Genomic DNA, 27,191 nt, shown 5'->3' on the forward strand with positions numbered 1-27,191 from the left:
GTTGCTATTGTTATAGTTTCACTGAATCAAATATTTGAATATCAGAATTTTGTAAGAATTTATAGGTTTCTTCATTTGTGTAAAAAAATTTAGAGACTATTTTTATTTATTTTCTATTTTTAGATTGAAAAATCATGTGATTCTGTCACTTTGTCACAAGCACAAAAGTTACCAAAATGACAGAGAGTGAAAAGAAGCCACTGTTAGGGTCTTCTGACGAAGAAGAAGAGAAACTTACAGGATGTGGAAAAACACTTTGCTGCAATCCGTTCAGATTTTTACACAGATATCTGATTTTGATTATCATGTGTTTCTTAAGCTTTGGTTTGTATATATATTTTTATATTATGTTACTGTGTAACTTGTAAGTGTTTTGAAGTACAATGCTCACATATTATGTTTTCTCTTTTTCTTGCTCAGATGCTTACAGCAAGTTAACAATGGAAAGTAGTGGCACATCCAGACATTAATCATTTGCCAGAGGGGGGTGAAGAAGTTTGTAAGCCCCTCTAGATCTTAACTTGCACTTTTTTTCATAAGACTAGATTGCATTAACTTTGCCATTGCCCCTATATTTCATGCGACAATTTGTTACTCATAAAGATATTTAGCTCATATTTACATCATAGTGAATATGCCACGGTGGAGTTAACCAGTACGTTGTAAAAACGTCACTGTTTCTTTTTGAAAATCAAATACTAGCTATATATAGTAACACATTGCTAAGGCTGTGGATGACAAGTATAACATGTAACACCTTCAAAGCAACAAAGGATATAGCAAGGATGTATTGATTCCTATTTCACAATTCCACCCAAAAGAAGGTAATACTTTCTTACACTTAAATGACTTACATGATGAAAAAAAGTTCCACAGCTATGATATTTACCAACAAAAACATGTTAACCCTACTGCCCAGCCCATTATTATTATAATAAAATTGCTGAATAATGATCCCCACTCAGTAATCTCTAGATAAATAGAAGTCTAAGGTACGGACCATTTGATTGTCGGGGAGGTCAGATATTTTAAGGAAGAGAAATTCTGGACCTGTTTTTGCTTTAAAAAAAATCTGGCTGTACCTTGGTTGAAAACAATAATCGTGCCCACTTATTTAGAAAAGACATTTCCAACAAAATTATTGAGCATTAACTGTATAAAAAAATTGTAAGGGTTCCGCGGAACCCAGTGTCTCGCCTACTCTTTCTGTTTATGGCAAGCTCAACAAAAATGAGGAAACAAATCAATAAAATATTCCTGTTGATACTATCTTTTGATTGTAAGAAGCTTCTGTCCAAGTTTGGTAAAAATCCAGGATAGTTTATGTAATAAATGTTTGAAAAATTTAACTGCACACTGAATGTAATGTTATAAAACTAGAAGAAAACAAAATTTCCTTCTAGATACTAGCTTTTGATCATAAACAAGCTTCTTTCCAAGTTTGGTACAAATACAAAATAGTATAAGAAAGTTATTAAAATTTTAAAAAGTTAAACCTCAGAGTGAACATGGTGAACATGGTGAATGTGTTGTTTCGCAGCAAATCTAAGTCACTTTAAAAGTAAAATACAAAATAGATTTATTTTTTTACAAAATTTCCTTCTAGATACTAGCTTTTGATCATAAACAAGCTTCTGTCCAAGTTTGGTACAAATCCAAAATAGTATAAGAAAGTTATTAAAATTTTAAAAAGTTTTACCACAGAGTGAATGTATTGTTTCCTGACAGAAAATCTAAGTCCATTTAAAAGTAAAATACAGAAAAATGGATTTTTTTTTTAACAAAATTTACTTCTGGATACTATTTATGATCATAAACAATCTTCTGTCTAAGTTTGGTACCAACCCAGGATAGTTTAAGAAAGTTATTAAATTTTAAAAACTTTTACCACAGAGTGAATGTAATATTTCCCAGCAGAAAAACTAAATCCATTTATAAGTAAAATACAGAAAAAATGGAATTTTATTTTTACAAAATTTACTTCTGGATACTATCTTTTGATCATATACAAGCTTCTGTCCAAGTTTGGTAGAAATCCAGGATCTTTTGAGAAAGTTATTCAAATTTCAAAAACTTTAACCACAGAGTGAATATTTGTGGACACCGCCGACACCGATGACGACAGAATGTAGGATCGCTTAGTCTCGTTTTTTTGACTAAAGTCGAAGGCTTGACAAAAATGAAGTATATGTAAGTCTGATTTTTTTTTGGGGGGGGGGGATGTCAATGTCAAATCTCTTGTTGATATTTGTATAACTATTCTTGGGTTTCTTAATGTTTTTATAGAGTTTAGACTAAAGAGAGGGTAGTGAATGGAATATCTGTTTTGTTGAAATGGTATACTGAGTACATTTTTCAAGAAATGACTGCAACCTGCCTGCTGGTTGTTGCGTTTAGGTCTCCATTTCCCAACTGTCCTTCACAACTTTATTGTCATTTCAGAATCATTCATAGCCTTTGGTTGATTTGGAACCACTGACTTTCCTTGTTTGGTGAAACATTTCAACCATACATTTGGATAAATTCATAAAAATTGTTTTTTTTTGTCTTATCGTGTCATTTTTTTGTAAATTTCATTGAATGGCTGTATATTTTGTTTACATCAAGAAGTCTGTGAGGTTATGTTAACTAACTATACAACAAACGCCAGTCACTGTTGATATTTTTTGTCTCCTATGCAACTTCTGTCGCTTAAAGCAAGTCTTTGTGATCTGGCAGCTCTTGACTTAAAAGCTTAGTATTTCAAGGTAAACGACCTGGATGCTTCATACTTTGTATATAGATGCCTTATGTTGCAAACTGACACATCAAAACAAGTACCGGTAAATAGTACTGCAACTGACATCGAAAAAGACGCTTAGTTAACTAGTTTAATGGTCCGGAATAACACACGGCTGCAAATTGTTTTAAATGATAGAATAATATCAATATTTTAATTTCCGTCGGGTCGTAAAAAGTTTCTATGGTCACATTTTTGTATTTTATCCCTTTAATGGGGGTACCCCTCAATTTACGCTTTTGGGTAGTTACCTAAAAATCCAAAAATATATTTTTTGGTTAAATTTCCTGCTATTTTCGTAAATATTTTCTATGCACATATCATCAAGGATCATCGGAATGATGAAGACATAAATATAATACCATCTCCAAGTTAAACTTTCAAACTTAAAGTTGGCTGATTTTTTAGATAGAAATTTAACGCGTTTTTCTTTGAAAACGAGAAAACATATGATTCAAAAACAGTATTTGACATTTGAGAGGACAAAACATATTATTGCGATACTGCATGCAAATTTTGTTGGGCAAATTCCAAACAATTTTGTCAAAAACTCAAAAATAAAAACATCATTTGTACCTTTTTTAATTACGGAAATTTCCTATCCGTCAATCAGCTCCACCATTTATTTTTTCCTTCACAATCAATTTGATAGTTTCGATGTGATTATGTAGATTTTGCAGGAGAAGTTAATTTATTTTTGAGTGATTTGAATATATATAGTAGTAGTTCTTTCGTGTATTTTCTGTAAAAAAGTTATACTTTTGTTAATAAAATTTTTACTTTATATAAAAGTTAACCAAATCCTTCGGATAAGAGGTTTTTCCGGATAATGACTATAGTTGACATTGTGTGAAAATACATTGTATGTCAATGTTTAACCTCAGAGCAATTAATATGCATGCAAGTGGTCGGGGAAAAAGTACTATTGAAGTTTCGCAGAGATTTGGTGTGTGACAAGGTGATGCTAAAACCAACTTCTCTTGATATTCTGCTTTCCGTGGGCGAATCATCAGTGATGTTATGAGACTTGCACCAGAAGGCAAACTTGGTGTGCATCTTTAAATTAGATTGATTGATTGATTGTTGGTTGCTTAACGTCCAGTGGCAAATATTGCATGCATGTTCAGGATGAGAACAAGTTAACAATAAAAACAATAGTTAGGTTTTGTCATAATAGAGGCCATTCGGGATGATGATCGGGAAAATTTAGACTGCCAATGGAAAATGATGGTATATTGGATTGGGACAGAAATTGTCCATTGCAACATGCCACCTACGGACCCCTCAAAGAGTTGATGCAAGGGTTTTTAACGTGCAAAGAACGTGACACTCCCTTTACACGAGGCATCAGATTTAACGTCCCCATTCTGACCGGACGTGACTGCGAACTTGATACATCCCGCACAGCCAAACGGACGCCCCACTTCGTTTTACTGCCGGTTGGGGGAAGACCAAGTGACCATATTTCGTTTCCCCAGTCACACTTGGGGAACTTTAAATTAGAAACAACAGAAATCCATATATGTGATCAAACTAATCGACATGTATCCTCACAACCGGACACTTTTATACGATCTCGCCCTCAGTTTCTTCCTTGTAGTTTGGATATGAAAACAGGGTTTTTGTGTAAAAGAAAAACCTTTAAAAAAAACCCAGAAAACTACGCAAAACTGAGTCCTTTAAACGTGTTGACAGTCTTTTAAGTTGTGCTTATTAATGTGAGTAATCATTTATCCATGCATAACCAAGTACTTATTGAAGTCAACACCTGTGTAATTAAGTAAAACAGTTACTGAAAAATTAGAATTTGAACTTGCTGTCAGTTCATTAATAACGATTGTTAGTGATGTGATTTGTTCTTCCATAAGAAAAAGCCTTTCTCATGTAGCACATCATCTATATATACCGATCAATTTTATCCAAAATTGTCTCTGATGCTTACCAAACTGCCATTCTCCAGAACTAACTAGATATTATGACACCTTACAATTCAGACACAGTGGGGCCAAGGGATATGAAATATAGAGTTTAGCTCTGAACTCAATTTAGGGGATGCCATATCTGCTGCAGGAAAATTGAAGTCTATGTTAAGACTTTCAGAATTACACCAAGGTGTGTCTAAAAATATCAAGGATACATTAAAAGAAGAACAATTACTTCACACTGCCACCAGTGCTCTTATGAGCTATGTCCTCGTTTTGGTATTTCTATGGAAATGATGCCCGCATAGCTTGTTAATAGATATAGGAAGATGTGATATGAGTGCCAATGCTACCATTAAAGTTCACGGTCCGGTCTTCAACACGAAGCCTAGGCTCAAAAATTCATTTGTTAGTTAATTGATGAAAAATAACACAAAGGCGCTTCTGAACCGTATATTGTCCCTAAAGATAACAAAAATTCGTAAACGTATGGCTATTATAAAATCAATCGTTTCTGCAGCAACATTCGCCCCATTACATTTGGGATTAGCAGTGCAGATACATCATGCATATGCATATGGGAATATGGGTCACGAACATTGATCGAAACTTGGTACTCACATTTCTTTTGTGTTTCCTATGCAAAGGTAAGACTATATCTGACGAGTTTGACCCAATCATGACGGTATTTACGCTCCAGATAGCATTTGTACTCAAAAACTGTGTTTGCTTTGAACAAACTCTGTCCTGCGCCTAACTTGTTCTTATAAAAAAGGGACCTCGCATTCGCCTCGGGTGACTATAGTATATTTTGTGTTATAACTGCTCAGTCCAGACTTTGCAAAAACACAATATGTATTTATCTATAACTAGATACTAATTTTCACAAAATACACAACCTTTAAGATGCAAAATTAAAAACACTGTTTCAGCGCTTGAACTTTGTTTTTTTCAAAGATAGAAAAAATATTGAAATAATTTGATAAAGTGGTGTTTTAAACTTTAGAAAATAATTCTGTAATATACTATAGTGAAATACTATACACAATATGAAAGTTTATGGATGTGAAAAGGTCAAGGCCACTTCTTGTGGGTCTCATTGGGGTCTAAGCGTGACGTGGGATTGCCGATTTTTTGTAAGCGTGACACGTGAAAGTCAAATTATTGTGGCGTGAAAACGGGAAATGAGGTCTTGCGGGACCCGGGAAATGACAAAAAAATGAGAATTGCTTACATACATAGTGTAAGCGGGATCCGGGAATCTGACAAAACGGTAAGCGGGATCCGGGATTGGAACCCCCCAATGAGACCCCCCTTCTTCTTTTGCTATGTCTTAAATGGAAAAAAATCAGAAGGTTCCAAATCAACGCCATTTTGTAATGGCAGCTCTTCATATAAGTAGTCAAATTGTCGTTTTAACATCGTTTATAGCATATGCTTATGATTGAATCGTTTTTGTAGCATTCTATTGAATAAATATCAGAATATTTCTCCTTTTTGTCCTTGTGGTTGAAATATTGATATTTTTAGGTCTGACCTTTGACCTCAATTTCACAAAATTGTGACCACTCTGGATTTTTACGACCCAACTTTTCTTATTGTACACGTTTTCCTCTTTCCATCGATATATAATTTAGGTGTGTGTTCTTCCGGACCATTAAAGTTTAAAAAAATGAACTCTGGTTGCAGTACTAAAAGGAACTGTATGATGAAAAAGTACTAAAAAAAAGCTAAATCCATATTTGCCTGAGGGAGTTGAAACTGTAGGTTCTTTATGATTACAAGATTTATAAAACCATCTTTATAGATACATTGTACATGTAGGTAGAATGAAGCTGTAAAACACTATCAATATATGTGTACAATGTAATTGTGCTAACTTTGCTGTTTGAAATTGCAGAGATATTCTTTTAATTTCTTTTTAGGCAGCTACTTTTGCTATGACAACCCAGCTGCCTTGCAAGACACCATGATAAAAGATCTGAAGATATCTGAAAGTGCGTTTATGGGATTTTATTCCTGGTACTCATGGCCAAATGTAATACTTTGTTTCTTTGGAGGTTTCTTAATTGACAAAACGTTTGGAGTACGACTTGGAGCAATTATTTTCAGTCTCTTTGTAACAGCTGGTCAGGTAAATACTGGTTGTTCATGATATCTATAGGGAAATAAACATTGTCATAAATACCTGTGTTGATGTTGTATTTTTATAAAAGAAAATTTATAAAAAATGATTGCAATTTTTTTTTTAGATAGTTTTTAAAATTGTCAATATTACTATTGTTTTACTGTTTATATAAAATTCTTTTGTAGAAATTCCAATAGGGAACATATTTCCATTGCTGTAGTAATTTTTAAGCCATTCATAAGAGGTTTTGGGCACTGGCCTTCTTCTGTTTCTTTCTTGTCTAGATGATTGGAAAAAGTGACTTGTCTACCATCACTAATGGATAATTATATAAAGAAACTGAAGAAGGCCAGAAACTTCTTTGAAATGGTTTAATTATTACAATGATAGAAAATTGACAGTTCATGCAAAATATGTTTATAAAGAAAAGAAAATATATATCCCTGTATATTATAGTTTATGTATTTTAATATGGGTGTTGCATCACTTACACTGGTTTTCTTTTTATCATGTTTATAGTTCCATTTAAAAGAAGTAAAATCTGACTAAATTGTGTGGCTGAATATTAATCACCTTTTAGTACTTGTCACAAACATGATTCATTCAACTTGAAAGTTTAAGTGATCTGGTTTAATTGAAGATACTTATGATCTAACACAGGATTAATCATATATTTTGTATAGGAATGTACACATTAAGGAATAGAAAAAAAAATAAAAAAAATGAAATATATATATGCAATACAATTATATTTTTGTGTTTTAGGTTGTGTTTGCATTAGGGGCATTAGTTAATAAAGTATGGTTGATGGATGTTGGAAGATTTATTTTTGGGTATGTGTAACTTTTGTGTCACCAAGACAAATCAAAATAGCGATACTAAATGGAGAGAAAGTCAATCAAAAGTATCATAATCAGTTCAAAATAGTATCTACATTATAAGTAAAACATCAGTATAACAAAACTTTACTTATCAGCAAAACAAAGATTAAAATTAAGATACAAAGTATTTGACCATACCTGACTTCTGATGTACTTTTATGTGATGGTGATGCTACACAGTGATTGTACAGAGGCGAGGCATATCTCTGTTTTAACAGTTATTAACATATATTTGATGATAAAACATGAATATATTAATTACATTTAATAACCATTTTAGACTTTAATGCTGTTATGAAAGATTTTATGAAATGCAAGCAAGTGACCTTCACATTTTACACCTTGCCAAAAAAGAGACAATTTGCGGATTATAGACATAGATTATGGTCTGCAAATTGTCCAAAAATATTATTATAAGGACCATAAGAGCTACGGTCTCGCAGCCTCCACAGTCTCAGATGTTAAGATACACCAGAAATTAATTGAATTTGAAGGTAACCTATTGTGGAGCTAAATCTCTTCCCCATCTTATATTCCAAATCCAGTAAAAATATGTTTGCCCTTATTTATAGTCCAACTTCATTAGTTAAAAAAGTTGTCGCTAGATGTTTTAAGCAATCAACTAATGTGGTATTGATTGATTTACAATTGATGAATTAGTAGTGACGGATATGATGAATTCCTGAAGCCTCTGGAGATCATTTGAGAGAATATATCAACAATGTATCTAGCACATTTATTATGTTTATTATATGTAGAAACTTGGAATATTCATTAATTAGGATAAAATTTATTAATTTTGCTTCAAAAAGTTAAAAAATAGTTTAAAGGGAATGTTTTAGCACATTAAAATATTAAGTACAAATTTGGTTATAGAATTGGTGGTGAATCATTAGCTGTTGCACAAAATACATATGCAGTGAAATGGTTTCAAGGGAGAGAACTTAACATGGTGTTTGGATTACAACTTAGTTTTTCTCGTGTGGTAGGTATATTTTTTTCAATATTCAAACTGAGACATATTCAGAGAAAAATTTTGATAACATTTAAGTTATTTAGTATTTTACTAGGTACTGATTTCTGATCATAGATATCCTGTCCTTGATTGATTGATTGAACTCATTGGCATGAAGTATCATGCAATGTCTAGAGCATCGTGCTGATAGATTGACTTAGTATTTTATTGATAACTTTTACAAACAGTCTGGGATGTAATTTGTAATCAAAATAAATGTGTAAGCCTTCTTGGACAGCAGCTAATCTTCAAGATCAAGGTATAGCATTTGAAGGAATTTTTTTTTTTTAATTTTGTATTTTGCTGATAAATGGAGTAACTTTGCTGGATTATGCTACCATTGTCCTCCCCATGGCATTGAAAGCAGAGTGGTACTGTGGTGCTATATTATTTACCATGGTGTTATGTTGGATGATTTTGTAATAGAATATATAGGGGCCATGGTGCTATATTTGGAAAACCAGTACTATGTTAATGTCCATGGTGCTACTTGAAAAAAATCTTGGGGAGAACACAGGCTTATTTATCTCACTTGCTTTTGTGCCACTCTATATACATGATATAAGTATATATGTAATGAAAAAAGTAAATTATATTAAGAACAAAGGAGTAACTTTAGACAAAATTACACTTTTAAACTGACTTCACATTCCTTATGAAAGAGTCACTACACCACTAATTAATGGCCCCATTGCTTTCTATGTTAAGTTCCTCAATTTCGAGTGGTCACAGCTCTTTTATCTTAAGTTCAAATAAAGTGACAATCATTGCATGTCAAAGCAACACCTTCTGGTGTCCTGTACTGAAAAAATCAACATACCTTACATTGCATATAAGAAAGAACTGGTTCCCGGAACTTCAGATGTACCAAAACAGGTACTTCCGATCTGACAAAAAGGCAAAATGTACCCTCCTTTTTAAATTTCATGCCATTTTTTATTATTCAAATTTATTAGTCAAAAATTGTTCTGCAATGATCACCAGTCATGCAGCTTTCATTTGATACCAAAATTAATAAAATATTCTATATATATTGAAAGTTATGTCCATGCGTAGGAACTATTTTGTGTTAAATATGTACTACTTTCTGGTATGTGCTTTCTGGCCGGGCCTGAATTAGTGGTGTTACACCTTATTACAAAAACCAAATGCCACAAAAAACAGTACATAACAAAACTGATATTACAAATCAATTAAGACCCAAAACAATTTTTGAATTAATGGTGCTTCTGAATTTTTGATAAATTTTCAGGGCAGTACAGTGAATATGAACATCATGCAGCCCATTTATAAGTTTGTCAGCAACAGTGGACATAAAGGATATGAATGTTTAGGCATTGTTTTATTTATAGGTATGTATAATTATTGTACAGAATTTATTATATGTACATATATATTTTATATGCAATTAATTTAGGAATGAAATGAAGAGTTGCACAAAAACATGCAAAATAAATTAAATACACAATGTATATAAAGATAAGGAGATGTGGTATGATTGCACATGAGACAACTATTCACTAGAGTCCAGCTGATACAAATGTCGGCAACGATGGGTCACCTTACGGCCTTGAACAATGAGTAAGGTATGTTCTGTTACTTCTGTATATAATTAACTATAAAAGTCCCCAAAGTGACAAAATATGAAAAAGTTCTAACAAGAAAACCAACTGCCTGATATATGACAAAACAAACAATAAAACAATATGAGAGACAATAAACAATGACAACCACTAAATAACTGGCTCATGGATTACTATGACATAACTTAGTCTTAAATGTAACTAACATAAAGATAGAGACCAATTCAGCATTCTATATATATTTTTATCTTTTCAGGTGGAATCATTTGTATCTTATCACTCATATGTGCATTAGCTTTAGGATATTTTGACAAAAGAGCAGACAGAATATTACAAAGAAAACAGCTTACATCAGGTAAGTAAGATTTAAAAAGATATTTCTGAAAAAATATTTTCTCCTGAAGGAAGGTTAGAAAACCTGATATTCCAAACCCATCTTTTTATTTATGGTAATATAATACATAAAGCAAACAATGTTAAGGTAGTTATTGTAAATTATTGTGTTCAGTACTATTGAGAATTCATTTCAGTTCATTTATTTTTGGTTTAAAGTGAAACGTGTATTTAAAGGTTTTTTTCTTCATTGAAATTTTGTATTTTGAACACTATAAAATTTTATAGAGAGCAATTTTAAAGAGCTTTGAATGCAATATACTGTGGATTCATTATTATTTGTTGGATAACAATTTTCTTAAGTTTCATGGGTACAGGTGAACCACGAATTCAAATGTTCAACAATGACAATTTTCTATAGGCCTTGTATGCAGAGATTGGGAAAAAAAACCAAAATGAAATTTCCACGAAAAATGCCAGTTTTCCTCAATCCACGAAAATTGAAACCTAAGAAAATAAATGACTCCACAGTAGTAACTTTGTAATACCATATATTGACATCTTTAGAGTTCTGCCTCTCTGATGTTTACCCTATTTCTCCTGTTATTTAGTTTAGGCAGGTATATAGTAAATATGTCTCAATTTTTGGACAAACAATTGTTGTAATTAATACTGGATTATGATTTTTATTTACAGAAGAAACAATAAGAATTACAGATGTAAAAGATTTTCCTGCTACTATGTGGTTGTTATGCATTATATGTGTCATGTACTATGTAGCAGTATTTCCATTCATAGGCTTGGGTTTGTAAGTATTACAATACCTTTCCTTATATGTAGGTGATTTTTGAGGATTTGTTTGCACATCTGGTTAATGAGACTGATAAGTTATTGCCATTACTAGATGTTTATAGTCATCATTGTCCATATTGAAGATATAATAATTGATACATTGATGGAAGTTTAAGAAATTATGAATATATTAACAGAAACTGTAAACAGCATGAATGATCAGTAATTCATGATGGACAAAAATATCAAAATGACTGAAATAATTTCTTGAATTCTTAAGTTTTTATGAGTCAATGCTCTTAGATGATGGTTTTAAACCAATTCTTTTGTAAACACATATTATTTCGAAAACTGTAGACAAAAAAAATAAAATAAATATCAAAATATCACATAAGTGCCATGTTAGTGATCCAGGCTCTAAGTAGCCTCTAGTTCATGATTTGAGGATAGTTTATTGTTTAACTTATATGTGCTATTTACTCATGTTGTGTTTTTATCATGGTTATGCTACATTTAAGATTTTATTTTCTACAGTTCAATTTCATCCAAAGGAAATTTATTTTCAAATTTATTAAAGGGAGACACTTCTGGTTTTGTCAACAAGACTGGATTTATTGTTTTACCTTTGTGTCCATATTTGGGTTGTTTTTTTTGGAGGATGTGTCTTTTTTACACTTCAATTACTATTAAACACATATTTTTATGGGTTGTTAAAATATTTTTTATTGAATTGTATGAGTTTTTCACCATTCTATATTTATGAATAACACAAAAAAGAAAAACCTAAAGATCTCAAAATAAAAAAAATGAAAACAATTCTCAACTTGATATAAGTATTCTTCATTTGAAAAATATTAAATGTATTTTTCAGAGTATTTTTTGAAATGAAATGGGATTTTGATCCTAGTCTAGCAAATAATGTGAACAGGTATGTAACTCTGTTGTAAATTTATGTTTATTGCCTAACTTTACTCTTATGAACATCAAATATTTTTATGTAATGCCTTCACAAGTTAGTCATTTTCTCTTCTATGATGAAGTTTTACTGAATACAAAGCATTTAAATCCTACTCCTGTGATGAAAACCTTTTGAATTAATTGTATAAAGCTTTGCATCTCAGACTAGAAAATCTAGATAATCCATATCTGAAATCCAGAGGCTCTATCTCCTTTAACTACAGTAAATTTTCTAATACTATTAGTAATAAATCTATATAACTGTGTTTGCTCTATTTCAGTTTAGTATACATCATATCTGCTGTAGCTTCACCAGTGTTTGGATTTCTGATAGATAAAACTGGGAGAAATATATTCTGGGTAATTCTTGGTACCACAGTAACCATTGGTTGTCATGCTTTATTAGCATTCACATTTATTAACCCATATGTTGCTATGGTAAGTTTTTTTTAATCATTTACAAAAAAGGATGGATAAAAATTGTTCAGAATTATTTCTTTCAATGAGGATGAAAAACATCAGAAACTAAGCTTATATTATATGATATTTTTTTAATATATTTGTTTAAAAAAAGAATATTTGAAATGCATGAATTAGATGAACATAAAATAAACAATTTGTAAAATACTATATAGTAACCTGAGCAACCATAGTTATCAATTATAATGAAAGTACAAGTTGAAGAATCCATAAAGAATAATGTCATATAAAAGAGTGGTCAAAGATACAAATGGGACATTCAAACTCATAAGTTGTAAATAAACTGAACACCATGGCCAAAAAAACAAAAAAAAACCCTGAAAGAAATACATTAGTTTACAAAACAAAACACTAAAGGCTGAACAAAATCAACCCCAACAAAAATCTCAGATTCTCCAGTAGGGTGAACAAATCCTACTACATATGTGGCACCAGTCTTATTGCTGCAGTAAGTTCAAACCTGGAGATAAGTCTAATTCTGTAGGCCCCTTTTAGTTATATTTCTGCTCTCAAACTTTAATTCATGACTTGTTTTATATTTTCTTCACAGATTACAATGGGATTTTCTTATTCTGTCTTAGCCAGTGCTTTATGGCCAATAGCAGCACAGATAGTGCCTAACAATCAACTAGGAACAGCTTATGGAATGTAAGATAATTTTCATGTCGTTAATTGGTCTCAATTTGTCATATACTAGGTATTCCAGGGTGATTGAATACTAGTTGTCATAGTAAAACAATTCAATTGTCAGGTTTTTTTTTGTGGCAAAGTTTACTGCTACATTCCTATTTTTGTCATTATTTGATTTATTGCCCTTTTTAAATTATTACAAGGCAGTTCATATGATCGTGATAATTTTCCCACAGTTCAGTTATGATTTGAACATTGATTGATTGATTTGTTTTTAATTTTAATTTTATTTTTAAGTTTATGGCTTGTGACTGCAAATCTTGTAACTTTCAGACATTTGTGATGTTAAATTATTGAATGTGAACTTGATGTTTTTTTTTGTAATTTGTAAATTTATTGAATATATATGTAAAACTAATATCCCTGTTAATTTTCATTTCAGTTCAGAAATGTCTTGATAAAAGGAAATTATTAACTGAAATTAACATAAAAATAAGTGATGGATTTTAGAATAAGAATTAATAAGTTATGTTTAATTTTGAATGTGACACATCTTCTGATTGGCTGACGTCATTTTGTTTATCATATCATAGACACAATTTTGTCATGTGACCATGACGTCATCTAAGTTTTTTCATGAATTACGCCAGTTTAAAATGGAATTTAGTATTAAATTATAAGAAATAACTGTAATATTTTGTCAGTCTATTCAAAATAACATAAAAAATGTGGTGCACATAGTTAAATAACCTGCTACGCGAGTTATTCAGTGTGCAACACATTTTTGGGGAAAGACGGCTTCAAGCCGTCAATCCCCTATGGGGTTGACCAGAGTGACATTCCCTCACATCATTCATTTTGTTTTTATAGTGTGGAAAACCCTCCAACAAATCTTACTTAGATTGAAGAGAAGGAGACCCAGAAATGAAGTTTGACTTTAAACACTTTTTTACACATTTCCCTTCTGTTTCTGACGAAATTATCGTATCTTGAGCTCTCCTTTACACTATTTACGTTTCTTTTACAATCCCGAAAAATCAGTATGATGAGATATTCTAAATATATCCAACCTACATTGTATTTTATAGTGACGTCATTCTTGGAATGCCACTCTATGCAGAAGCAGGGATATCCTTCACTGGTTATTTAAATCATTCCCAGAGATCGTGCACTAATACAAATTGGTATTTGCTAAATCTAAACATAATATTGTTTGCTGTAAATGATTCAAACATCAACATGCAATACTTTGATTTGTAGGTCAGCAACTTTCAAAGTAAACAAAGATCGTGGGGTTACATGAGATAGGGGAGAGAAACAATTTTATTGATATTTTTCTGTAAAAATTCTGTTTTGAGAATCTTCCTCCAATTCAGGAGCACCTCAACTGATGAGTAATTATCCACTAAAATAAAAGTTAATGTATTTAAACACTTAAAATGTGACATTTCATTGGATTAGTAGTCTTCCATTAAAACTAAATTTTTGTGTACCAACATAATCATTGTAATGGTAAAAAAAAAAAAAAAAAAAAAAAATGTTGCATTTTGTTGTTTCAACCTATTTATTCAGGAAATTTACAAATATTTCAAATTTAGGATTTGGAAACAAGCTTCACACAGTGAATATCAATCATATTGTTTTTTATTAGTACCTGTTTCCCTGTGATGAGAGTTAATTAACTGGGAACTTTATCAATGGAAATTTAAAACTGAATAGATTTTTCAGTCCACACTTTCTTAAGAAAAATGGAAAATGGCCCTAGCCTGCAGTTCAGTGGTAAACAATCAAGATTTCAAAAAATATTGTAGTTGTTGTGAAATGACAGAATTCAGTTGAATTTTAGATAATTAACTATCAACTTTAATCAAATGTTTAGATTTAGAAGATGCAGATCTCTTCCATTGGTCCAAATTGAATCCTAAACTAAGGAAATGAATTAATAAACAACAATTGATTTCAATATTGTCAACCTTTCTGCATGTTCTAGCTGTTCTCTTTTATCATTCTTTATATGAAGACTATCAAAAGATACCCCCCCCCCCTTTTCCAAAAAAAAAAATTAAATAGAAACAAGGGCCGTCTTTCCCCTCAGAGCTATTCAGCTCTTTGATTTATGTTATTTCTTCATAGACAGAAAAAAATTACACCTCATTCCTTAAATAATAGCTAGCAATGTGAATGACATCAGTTTCATATTTTTTATATTTCCCTACAGGGTATTCAGCATTTAATGTCAAAACATTTACACATTTTTAGCTCACCTGGCCCAAAGGGCCAAGTGAGCTTTTCTCATCACTTGGCGTCCGGCGTCCGTCGTCTGTCGTCCGTCGTCCGTCGTCCGTCGTCGTCGTCGTCGTCGTCCGTCGTTAGCTTTTACAAAAATCTTCTCCTCTGAAACTACTGAGCCAATTTTTACCAAACTTGGCCACAATCATTATTAGTGTATCTAGTTTAAAAATTGTGTCCGGTGACCCGGCCAACCAACCAAGATGGCCGCCATGGCTAAAAATAGAACATAGGGGTAAAATGCAGTTTTTGGCTTATAACTCAAAAACCAAAGCATTTAGAGCAAATCTGACAGGGGTAAAATTGTTAATCAGGTCAAGATCTATCTGCCCTGAAATTTTGAGATGAATCGGACAACTGGTTGATAGGTTGCTGCCCCTGAATTGGTAATTTTATGGAAATTTTGCTGTTTTTGGTTATTATCTTGAATATTATTATAGATAGAGATAAACTGTAAAAAGCAAAAATGTTCAGTAAAGTAAGATCTACAAATAAGTCAACAAGACCAAAATGGTCTATTGACCCCTTTAGGAGTTATTGCCCTATATAGTCAATTTTTAACCATTTTTCGTAAATCTTAGTCATCTTTTACAAAAATCTTCTCCTCTGAAACTACTGGGCCAAATTAAACCAAACTTGACCACAATCATCATTGGGGTATCTAGATAAAAAAATGTGTCCGGTGACCTGGCCAGCCAACCAAGATGGCCGCCATGGCTAAAAATAGAACATAGGGGTAAAATGCAGTTTTTGGCTTATCACTCAAAAACCAAAGCATTTAGAGCAAATTTGTCATCAGGTAAAATTGTTTATCAGGTCAAGATCTATCTGCCCTGAAATTTTGAGATGAATTGGATATCCCGTTGTTAGGTTGCTGCCCCTGAATTGGTAATTTTAAGGACATTTTGCTGTTTTTGGTTATTATCTTGAATATTATTATAGATAAAGATAAACTGTAAACAGCAAAAATGTTCAGCAAAGTAAGATCTACAAATAAGTCAACAAGACCAAAATGGTCTGTTGACCCCTTTAGGAGTTATTGCCCTTTATAGTCAATTTTTAAGCATTTTGTAAATCTTAGTTATCTTTTACAAAAATCTTCTCCTCTGAACCTACTGGGCCAAATTAAACCAAACTTGGCCACAATCATCATTGGGGTAATAAGTTTTAAAATTGTGTCCGGTGAACTGGCCAACCAACCAAGATGGCCGCCATGGCTAAAATTAGAACATAGGGGTGAAATGTAGATTTTGGCTTATAACTCTGAAACCGCAGCCTTTAGAGCAAATTTGACAGGGGTAAAATTGTTTATCAGGTCAAGATCTATCTTCCCTGAAATTTTCAGATGAATCTGACAACCTGTTGTTGGGTTGCTGCCCCTGAATTTGTAATTTTAAGGAAATTTTGCTGTTTTTGGTTATTATCTTGAATATTATTATAGATAGAGATAAACTGTAAACATCAATAATGTTAAGCAAAGTAAGATTTACAAATAAGTCAACATGACGGAAATGGTCAATTGACCCCTAAGGAGTTATAGTCCTTTATAGTCAATTTTTAACAATTTTCATAAATTTTAACTCACATTTTCCACTGAAACTTACTGGGCCAAGTTCATTATAGATAGAGATAATTGTAAGTAGCAAGAATGTTCAGTAAAGTAAGATGTACAAACACATCACCATCACCAAAACACAATTTTGTCATATCCATCTCCTTCCTTTGTTTAATATTCACATAGACCAAGGTGAGCGACACAGGCTCTTTAGAGCCTCTAGTTTTTTGGTTCAAATAGTTTTGGGTTAGGTACAAAATGTTTGATTAATGTAAGAAAATGATTTATTTATATTATAGAATGCAAGCTATACAGAATTTAGGATTAGCAGTAGTGGCTATTATAGCTGGTGCCATAGTAGATTCTAAAGGATATCTAGTGTTAGAAGTCTTCTTTCTTGTCTGTCTCTGTGGTAAGTTTGTACCTAGCAGTAGTGGCTATTATAGCTGGTGCCATAGTAGATTCTAAAGGATATCTAGTGTTAGAAGTCTTCTTTCTTGTCTGTCTCTGTGGTAAGTTTGTACCGAGCAGTAGTGGCTATTATAGCTGGTGCCATAGTAGATTCTAAAGGATATCTAGTGTTAGAAGTCTTTTTTCTTGTCTGTCTCTGTGGTAAGTTTGTACCGAGCAGTAGTGGCTATTATAGCTGGTGCCATAGTAGATTCTAAAGGATATCTAGTGTTAGAAGTCTTCTTTCTTGTCTGTCTCTGTGGTAAGTTTGTACCGAGCAGTAGTGGCTATTATAGCTGGTGCCATAGTAGATTCTAAAGGATATTTAGTGTTAGAAGTCTTCTTTCTTGTCTGTCTCTGTGGTAAGTTTGTACCGAGCAGTAGTGGCTATTATAGCTGGTGCCATAGTAGATTCTAAAGGATATCTAGTGTTAGAAGTCTTCTTTCTTGTCTGTCTCTGTGGTAAGTTTGTACCAGCAGCAGTGGCTATTATAGCTGGTGCCATAGTAGATTCTAAAGGATATCTAGTGTTAGAAGTCTTCTTTCTTGTCTGTCTCTGTGGTAAGTTTGTACCTAGCAGTAGTGGCTATTATAGCTGGTGCCATAGTAGATTCTAAAGGATATCTAGTGTTAGAAGTCTTCTTTCTTGTCTGTCTCTGTGGTAAGTTTGTACCGAGCAGTAGTGTCTATTATAGCTGGTGCCATAGTAGATTCTAAAGGATATCTAGTGTTAGAAGTCTTCTTTCTTGTCTGTCTCTGTGGTAAGTTTGTACTAAGCAGTAGTGGCTATTATAGCTGGTGCCATAGTAGATTCTAAAGGATATCTAGTGTTAGAAGTCTTCTTTCTTGTTTGTCTCTGTGGTAAGTTTGTACCTAGCAGTAGTGGCTATTATAGCTGGTGCCATAGTAGATTCTAAAGGATATCTAGTGTTAGAAGTCTTCTTTCTTGTCTGTCTCTGTGGTAAGTTTGTACCGAGCAGTAGTGGCTATTATAGCTGGTGCCATAGTAGATTCTAAAGGATATCTAGTGTTAGAAGTCTTCTTTCTTGTCTGTCTCTGTGGTAAGTTTGTACCGAGCAAAACTCATATGCACAGTCAGCTTGTAAAAGCCCTGAAGCGACAAATGTAAAACAAGTCAAATGAGAAAACCAACTGCCTAATCTGTGTACAAAACATTTGACAAAAAACAAATATGATATACAGTAACAGACAACAACTGAATAACAGGCTCCCAACTTGAAAGAGACCAAAACAAAAGTGTGGTGGGGTTAAATATGTTTGCAGGCTTTCAACCCTCCCCTTATCATTGACAGTAGTGTAATAGCACAACATATGAACAAACTATGAAATCAGTTGAAAATGGCTAAACTCATCAGATAGATTCAAAGCAGAAAAACAAATAACAGAAAATTAGACCAGAAGTGGCAGAGTATTTATATACCTCCATTAAAAAAAAGACCATAAGCACAGATCTGAGATTACTCACAGTTACTGACAGCTAGTTCAAAGCAAATAACAACTTACAAAACAATCATTTTATTTAAGACTAAAATATCAATCAGTACACATCCACCATCCAATGGATTTAGTAAAAAGAAGTTATAAACACTCAGAGAAAAACCTGACCTTTTGCAATGCTAAATTATAAGTAAATAGAATAAAAAAAAAACTAAAGTCGCCGTCAGCTGAAATTTGTAGCGGTTATCGGAAAAAATAATCTAAACTATCAATCGCGTTCACTCGAGATATAGTTTTTCACATTCCATTCATAAATCGCAAAAAGAAAAACCACTACTGACCTACCTTTTAAGTGATCACACTGTAATAATCCTGAGTTAAAAGAACTAACATAGTTGTTGAATGTTTGGATATTTTTTTCAATTTCAGGGTTAAAAATATTGCTTTTATAATATCTTCTTCTTTTCTTTATTTTCAGTTGCTTTGATAGCGGCTGTATTATTATATCTCTTAGATGCTTCAAAAGGTAGGAAACATTAATTTACAAAATCTACATCTCAACTTGTTTTTTTTAAGATTTTTGGTTTTAGTAAAACAGGAAAAACCTCAATGAAATTTAATTACTGAAGTTCTACACACTCACATTCTACAACTTTTCTACTGCCATATATTTTAAGAATCTGACAGAAAAGAATTTTAAGTCCAGCCATTTTTTTTGTTCTCATGTGAACCGATTATTTTAATAAAATTTATAGTTGACATTGATATTTATTTGTCAACACAAGTAACAAATTAAAGGTGATATTGTGTATACGACAATAAGACAGAGACTCATTTATAGAAATAAAACAAAAGCCATTTAGAGGTCTTCGACAATGTGCAATTGTCTATACAAGGTGTCAATAATTGGTGAATTCATTTATTAGAGACTATCAAAATTCCTATGAATTGAATTTACTTAAGGACAACAACAAAATTAAGATATCACTTCCATACAACCACACACACTGTTCGGCCAAGACTTATTTAAAAGAGATGGATAATGTCTTTATTTTTAAAACAAGAATTAGAGGAAAATAGAAAAAGACATGTAAATGTTAAAATGAAAATGTAGGCTGTTTTCTGAATTTTGCAAATTAAGAATATGTCAGAAAACAAGAATACATCTGGAAATTAATAACATTTCAAACATTAGTTTTTCGTTATAGACTGCAATCAACTTAGGAAATTGCAGAATTTGAACATGCCTAGACTATTTATTCTGACTAGTTTAGACACATGCAATAACATTTTAATCTTTTGACAGGTGGAAAATTAAATATGAGTGCTAAACTACGTCAAATAATGAAGGAAGAAGCAGACAGAGAAAAGGAAAAAGAAGAGTAAGTAATTTTATATTGAAAAAAAAATTATTTTACACTGAGCGTTGGCGAGGTTTAAAATATGTTAAAATTTTATGCCTACCCATGTTAAAATGAGCATAGAAAATGACATAAAGGAATTATTTCAATTCTAATAGGACACATACTATATTTTTATAGGTTGAAACATACAGAAATACCTCAAAAATATTTGGCTGCTCCCATTTCCCCTCATGAATTTTTGAATGTTTCATTTTCACATTTAATAAATTTAAAAACTAATAGTAGGGAAAATATATGATGTTTCGATAATAATTTTTAATAGAATTTTATATAAGCAGCTACAATATGTACTATTTACTAAAAAAAAAAAGAAGGAAAATAACAAGTAAGTTTGTGCACATGTATCAAATATATTTTGTGCTAATTAGAACACAATGAAATAAGTATGTCATATAAGAATCAACAATATGCCAGTATCTTTATTATATATAAGCTTTAAGATTTTCATTCAACACTGTCTGCCTTCAAGAAAAATGGTGTTAATCTTGAAGAAGTTTTATATTTCCGAGATTTCTGTCAAAGTATTATATATTGATACCTTCAATTGCCCCATATGATTTCTGTCTAAGCAACTGTTTGTTAATCCATCTGTCCTGCTTCAGGTTAAAGTTTTTGGTCAAGGTAGATTTTGATGAAGTTGCAGTGAAATTAACTTGAAACTTAGTACACATATTTCCTATGATAAGATATTTCTAATTTTATTGCCAAGTTAAGAGTTTTGTCCCCAATTTCATGGTCCACTGAACATAGGCAACTATATTGTGATTTGGGCATCAGTATACTATTGACACATTCTTGTTGCAGAAAGCTCCACATAGGGATAGTGATCCGGTGGCGGCTACGGTGGCAGCGGTGGTGTTAGCTCACTTCTTAAAAGCTATATATTTTAGAAAGTGGAAGACCTGGATGCTTCATGTTTTGTATATAGATGCCTCATGTTAAGAAGTTTCTGTCAGTCACATGTCCATTGTCCTTGACCTTATTTTCATGGTTCAGTGACCATTGAAAAAAAAGTTCAGATTTTTTATAATGTTGAATTCTGTCTTACTCTAAGTAATAGGATAACTATATTTGGTATGTGCGTACCTTGCAAGGTCCTCATGCCCGTCAGACAGTTTTCACTTGACCTCAACCTCATTTCATGGATCAGTGAACCAAGGTTAAGTTTTGGTGGTCAAGTCCATATCTCAGATACTATAAGCAATAGGTCTAGTATATTCGGTGTATGGAAGGACTGTTAGGTGAACATGTCCAGCTGGCAGGTGTCATCTGACCTTGACCTCATTTTCATGGTTCAGTGGTTATAGTTAAGTTTTTGTGTTTTGGTCTGTTTTTCTCATACTTTATGCAATAGGTTTTCTATATTTGTTGTATGGAATGATTGTAAGGTGTACATGTCTTGCGGGCAGATGTCATCTGACCTTGACCTCATTTTCATGGTTCAGTGGTCAAAGTTAAGTTTTTGAGTTTTGGTCTTTTTATCTAATACTATATGTCATAGGTCAACTATATTTGGTGTATGGAAATATTTTATGATTTATATGTCAGTCGTGCAGGTTTTATTATGACCTTAACCTGGTTTTCACGGTTCATTGCTCAGTGTTAAGTTTTTATACGACCGCAAAATTTGAAAAATTTTTCGTCGTATATTGCTATCACGTTGGCGTCGGCGTCGTCGTCGTCGTCGTCCTGCGTCCGAATACTTTTAGTTTTCGCACTCTAACTTTAGTAAAAGTGAATGGAAATCTATGAAATTTTAACACAAGGTTTATGACCACAAAAGGAAGGTTGGTATTGATTTTGGGAGTTTTGGTCCCAACATTTTAGGAATTAGGGGCCAAAAAGGGCCCAAATAAGCATTTTCTTGGTTTTCGCACTATAACTTTAGTTTAAGTTAATAGAAATCTATGAAATTTTGACACAAGGTTTATGACCACAAAAGAACGGTTGGGATTGATTTTGGGAGTTTTGGTTTCAACAGTTTAGGAATAAGGGGCCAAAAAAGGGCCCAAATAAGCATTATTCTTGGTTTTCGCACAATAACTTTAGTTTAAGTAAATAGAAATCAATGAAATTTAAACACATTGTTAATGACTACAAAAAGAAGGTTGGTATTGATTTTGGGAGTTTAGGTCCCAACAGTTTAGGAATTAGGGGCCAAAAAGGGACCCAAATAAGCATTTTTCTTGGTTTTCGCTCCATAACGTTAGTATAAGTAAATAGAAATCTATGAAATTTAAACACAAGGTTTATGACCATAAAAGGAAGGTTGGTATTGATTTTGGGAGTTTTGGTCCCAACAGAATAAGGGGCCCAAAGGGTCCAAAATTAAACTTTGTTTGATTTCATCAAAATTGAATAATTGGGGTTCTTTGATATGCCGAATCTAACTGTCATGACTGTGTATGTAGATTCTTAACCTTTGGTCCCGTTTTCAAATTAGTCTACATTAAGGTCCAAAGGGTCCAAAATTAAACTTACTTTGATTTTGACAAAAAATGAATCAGTTAGGTTCTTTGATATGCTGAATCTAAAAATGTACTTAGATTCTTGATTATTGGCCCAGTTTTCAAGTTGGTCCAAATCGGGGTCCAAAATTAAACTTTGTTTGATTTCATCAAAAATTGAATAAATGGGGTTCTTTGATATACCAAATCTAACTGTGTATGTAGATTCTTCATTTTTGGTCCTGTTTTCAAATTGGTCTACACTAAAGTCCAAAGGGTCCAAAATTAAACTTAGTCTGATTTTAACAAAAATTGAAATCTTGGGGTTCTTTGATATGCTGAATCCAAAAATGTACTCAGATTTTTTATTATGGGCCCAGTTTTCAAGTTGGTCCAAATCAGGATCCAAAATTATTATATTAAGTATTGTGCAATAGCAAGTCTTTTCAATTGCACAGTATTGCGCAATGGCAAGAAATATCTAATTGCACAATTTGTGAAATAGCAAATTTTTTTTTAATTAGAGTTATCTTTCTTTGTCCAGAATAGTAAGCAAGAAATATCTAATTGCAAAATATTGTGCAATAGCAAGATTTTTTTTTAATTGGAGTTATCTTTCTTTGTCCAGAATCAACTTAAATCTTTGTTATATACAATATACAATGTATATTCACTTTTTACTACCAAATGATAAATTAAAATAATCTTTACCATTCAGTGATAACAAGCAGTTTTTTTACATCTTAATATTTTATGATGTATTTAAATGAGTAGTTATTGTTGCAAACTCCATTAGAAATTTTAATTGAGATTAGTTTTGGAATAAGGGAAAGGGGTATGTGATTAAAAAAATTGGGTTCAATTTTTCTCATTTGAAATTTCATAAATAAAAAAGAAAATTTCTTCAAACATTTTTTTGAGAGGATTAATATTCAACAGCATAGTGAATTGCTCTAAGAGAAAACAAAAATTTTAAGTTCATTAGAACACATTCATTCTGTGTCAGAAACCTATGCTGTGTCAACTATTTAATCACAATCCAAATTTAGAGCTGAATCCAGCTTGAATGTTGTGTCCATACTTGCCCCAACTGTTCAGGGTTCAACCTCTGCGGTCGTATAAAGCTACGCCCTGCGGAGCATCTGGTTGTGTTTTGGTCTATTTTTCTGAAACTATAAACATATGTCAACTATATTTGTTGTATGGAAGCATTGTTAGCTGTACATTTCTGCCTGGCATGGTTCATCTGACCTTGACCTCATTTTCATGGTTCATTGATCAATGTTTAGTTTTCATGGTTAATGTTAAGTTTATGTGACAGTCGTAATAAAGCTTTATATTTAGGAGTATCAACATAATATCAATGATAAGAAAAGAAGGTGAGACATTTCAGTGTGTGCACTCTTGTTTTTCTATAAAGATGTGACTTATCTTAAACAACATAATGGTAAAAACATACACTTTTTTTCTTTCCAGGAAGAAGCCTTTATAAAGAAAAGAATTGTTGAAGTAAAGAAACTATCAAAACCAATGTGCCAAAAACCATTTTGAAATTACATTACAATATTAAAGAACAAGGCTGTATCTTTAAGTTATCTCTCTTGTGTGTGCAATATAAGATAACATGACATTATTTAAAATTTGTAGAAAACCTTGATTTTTCTTGACGTTATTTTGATACTGGTAATGATATATGTCAAGAAGGGCTGAATAGGGGCTGTAACTATTTACAGATATTTAAAGGTGCTACACAAGGGTATATATAATAGTAAAGAAAAGTGTTGTTCAAATTTACTAAAGCAATGCCCAGTTTTATCCTAAAAAATCAAAACAATTTTGTCTAAATTCTCAGTTACATAAAAGAAAAAATAGTATATAGATTTCTATAACACACTCTTCAACTCATTATTGCAAAATTCTTAAGATAAAGTAATTAAGTATTAAGTATTAAAACAAGATTTTGGACAATATTGACTGTTTTAAAACTTGGATACATTATTCTTGGTTTATAGAATCAATTAACACTGTGCTACACAATTCTGATTTGAGAATACACTTCATTAACATTCCTTGTCAACATGTTGTGATAGTAATATACTGCATCATTTACCATAAGACCTTTATCATAAGCAGGTTGTCAGCTTTCATTACAGTTGTTGATGTGTGAAAGATTGTAAAAACTTAACCCTTTAAATGTTTAACTTCAAAGAAATATTAAGTACATAGATTAAGTAATTTTAATTAAGAAGACGAAAATGTAGGAAATATTTATAATGAGGTTATATATAGCCTTTTTTCTGAACCAGCTAATAAAAAGAGCTTTTTATGCAATGTATGTCATTTTAAAAACTTAGAGAAAAACTTAATACAAATTTTAAAACAAAATGAATTTTCAATTGCAGTGTCAGTGTTTTTCCCCCTGACAATTAACTAACTGGTTTGGGCATTTTTTCCAATTCTACGGGTGTTACTTTGACCTAAGTTTACAGGTTACAATCTCATAATCATTTAACATTAAATCAATTTCATAATTTCTTTAAACAAATTTTCTTAGGTATTAAATCTCTGAAGTAGTGTATGTACATTCATTTAATTTGTTTAATCTGAAGAATAAAAAAATTTTATTCTTTAATAAATTTGATAAAAAATATGATTCTTATTCTGATTCAGTTAATTAATTGTAAGAATTAAAATACACATTTAAAATATTTTTTTATAAAAAAAAAAAAAATATGCATACTCATTTTTAAAATCCCTATGCTATCTGTCATCTGTCAATAGTGATATCTGGTTTTAATTATGTAATCATACAATAATTTATACCTAAAATATGAAAAAAAACATTTGGTCATTAGCGTAAATTTTCTTAAAAATATTGTATATTGTGTTTGAAGAAGCATTTTTGTCTCGCCTTGCAGTAGTCGTAAAGGTGAGACTTACACATGCTGTTTCTGCTGGACTGCAGTGTCCAAGATTTGTTAAAACTTGAGATTAGGTCAGTTGTAGGGGAACCACTTATAGTAAGGGCTGATATTTGGTTGTATTAGAATTGGCACATTTCATTTCCATGGAGATTATTTATCCCTGCCTTGTCAGTTATGGTCTATTGACTTTGAAAGTTTGATAGTCTAAATTTTAGACAAGTTAGTTTAAGGAAAACCACTAATGGCATCACAAAGATATTTAGTATGCAGTTGTATAAGCATCGAATATCTATAGAGATTATATTACCCAGCCCCCTCAGTCACTCTGTTGACTTTGAAATTTTTGCAGTTTACATGTAAAAGTTTGATAAGGTCAGTTTAAAGGAAACCACTGATGATAAGTCAATGATATTTTGTTATGCAGTTGTATTATCATTGGCATATCTCATGCACCCCAAGTCAAGGTTCATAAACTTTGAAAGTTTTGCATAGTTTACATGTTAAAGTTTTGCCACTTTAGTTAAAACAATTTACATTAAACTATTAAAATTACATGATGGTGAGAAATATATCTGTGTCAACAGTGTATTTTATTTTGTATATTTGTAATTCAAACATTGTAATAAAGTTTAAATTATTTTGTGATTTTCTATAATTTTATATTTGTGTGATACTCAGTGAGTGGTTTTTCAGATCATATTAATTCAATACCTTTAGGAACTATGATAACTTGAATAAATTTTGTGTCATGCACATTTATTACAGTACATACCATATTCAACTTGTTAAATTGGGAGTGGGAATGAATTAAAGTAAAATCAAGAATGGAAATGGGGAATAAAGTGTTGTACAGGAATCACTGTGACATAAATATTGCAAAATGTTACTCTTCAATGAGATAAAATAAAGCAATTTCTGAATTATTGTCTGGATGACAATGAATATATACATAGCTCACCTTTATACAAGCTAAGTATGATTTACCCCAAATTAGTCGGTTTGTGTAGCATCTGTTTACCAGTATATTCATTTCTATCTTATTTGGATTTAATATGTAAAACTGAGAATGAAAATGGGGGATGTGTCAAAGAGACAACAACCCGACCGAAGACAAGAAAACAGCCAATGGACACCAATGGTGTCT

At 31.8% G+C, this 27,191-nt stretch overlaps 2 protein-coding genes across 2 annotated transcripts in view; one reads left to right on the top strand and one right to left on the bottom strand.

The window, feature by feature from the left end:
* LOC139514647 (uncharacterized) overlaps positions 1-27,191 on the bottom strand; it is a 369,289-nt gene that overhangs the window by 117,794 nt on the left and 224,304 nt on the right. The window lies entirely within an intron of this gene.
* On the top strand, positions 16-26,685 carry LOC139514639 (lysosomal dipeptide transporter MFSD1-like). The gene is made up of 14 exons (XM_071304091.1): positions 16-324; positions 6,627-6,835; positions 7,595-7,662; positions 8,587-8,695; positions 9,978-10,077; positions 10,565-10,663; positions 11,338-11,449; positions 12,305-12,361; positions 12,672-12,828; positions 13,421-13,518; positions 17,644-17,756; positions 19,731-19,778; positions 20,559-20,634; positions 24,600-26,685. Exons 1-14 carry the CDS (start codon positions 177-179, stop codon positions 24,613-24,615), a joined length of 1,410 nt encoding a protein of 469 aa, XP_071160192.1. The 5' UTR covers positions 16-176; the 3' UTR covers positions 24,616-26,685.

This window comes from Mytilus edulis, chromosome 3 (genome assembly GCF_963676685.1).
Source record: "Mytilus edulis chromosome 3, xbMytEdul2.2, whole genome shotgun sequence".
NCBI classification, from domain to species: Eukaryota; Metazoa; Mollusca; class Bivalvia; order Mytilida; family Mytilidae; genus Mytilus; species Mytilus edulis.

Excerpts from the sequence above, each read along its gene's own strand:
- LOC139514639 (XM_071304091.1), top strand. The coding sequence starts at position 177 with ATGACAGAGAGTGAAAAGAAGCCACTGTTAGGGTCTTCTGACGAAGAA. Across the intron at positions 10,664-11,337 it reads AAGAAAACAGCTTACATCAG|AAGAAACAATAAGAATTACA; the intron begins GTAAGTAAGATT and ends TTTTATTTACAG. Across the intron at positions 13,519-17,643 it reads CTAGGAACAGCTTATGGAAT|AATGCAAGCTATACAGAATT; the intron begins GTAAGATAATTT and ends TTTATATTATAG.